Source organism: Salvelinus namaycush, unplaced genomic scaffold, assembly GCF_016432855.1.
Source record: "Salvelinus namaycush isolate Seneca unplaced genomic scaffold, SaNama_1.0 Scaffold1420, whole genome shotgun sequence".
Lineage (NCBI taxonomy): Eukaryota > Metazoa > Chordata > Actinopteri > Salmoniformes > Salmonidae > Salvelinus > Salvelinus namaycush.
Genome location: NW_024058143.1, coordinates 55001 through 55397, shown reverse-complemented (window position 1 = coordinate 55397; position 397 = coordinate 55001). Strand labels below are relative to the sequence as shown.

At 43.8% G+C, this 397-nt stretch overlaps 1 protein-coding gene across 1 annotated transcript in view; it reads left to right on the top strand.

Moving 5' to 3' along the window:
• Window positions 1-343: 343 nt before the first annotated feature.
• Window positions 344-397, top strand: part of LOC120036669 (ELKS/Rab6-interacting/CAST family member 1-like) — a 36643-nt gene continuing 36589 nt past the window's right edge. Inside the window, exon 1 of the mRNA XM_038983056.1 lies at window positions 344-397. This exon is cut by the window's right edge and continues 125 nt beyond it. Coding sequence (XP_038838984.1) covers window positions 391-397 — 7 coding nt within the window. The 5' untranslated portion in view covers window positions 344-390.

Below are 397 nucleotides of genomic sequence, written 5' to 3'. Positions count from 1 at the left end.
CTGTATGTTATCTAACTCTCCTCTCTCCTGTATCTCTCCAGACAGATGAAGAGTCAGGACTAGTGTAGTCTGTATGTTATCTAACTCTCCTCTCTCCTGTATCTCTCCAGACAGATGAAGAGTCAGGACTAGTGTAGTCTGTATGTTATCTAACTCTCCTCTCTCCTGTATCTCTCCAGACAGGTGAAGAGTCAGGACTAGTGTAGTCTGTATGTTATCTAACTCTCCTCTCTCCTGTATCTCTCCAGACAGGTGAAGAGTCAGGACTAGTGTAGTCTGTATGTTATCTAACTCTCCTCTCTCCTGTATCTCTCCAGACAGATGAAGAGTCAGGACTAGTGTAGTCTGTATGTTATCTAACTCTCCTCTCTCCTGTATCTCTCCAGACAGATGAAGA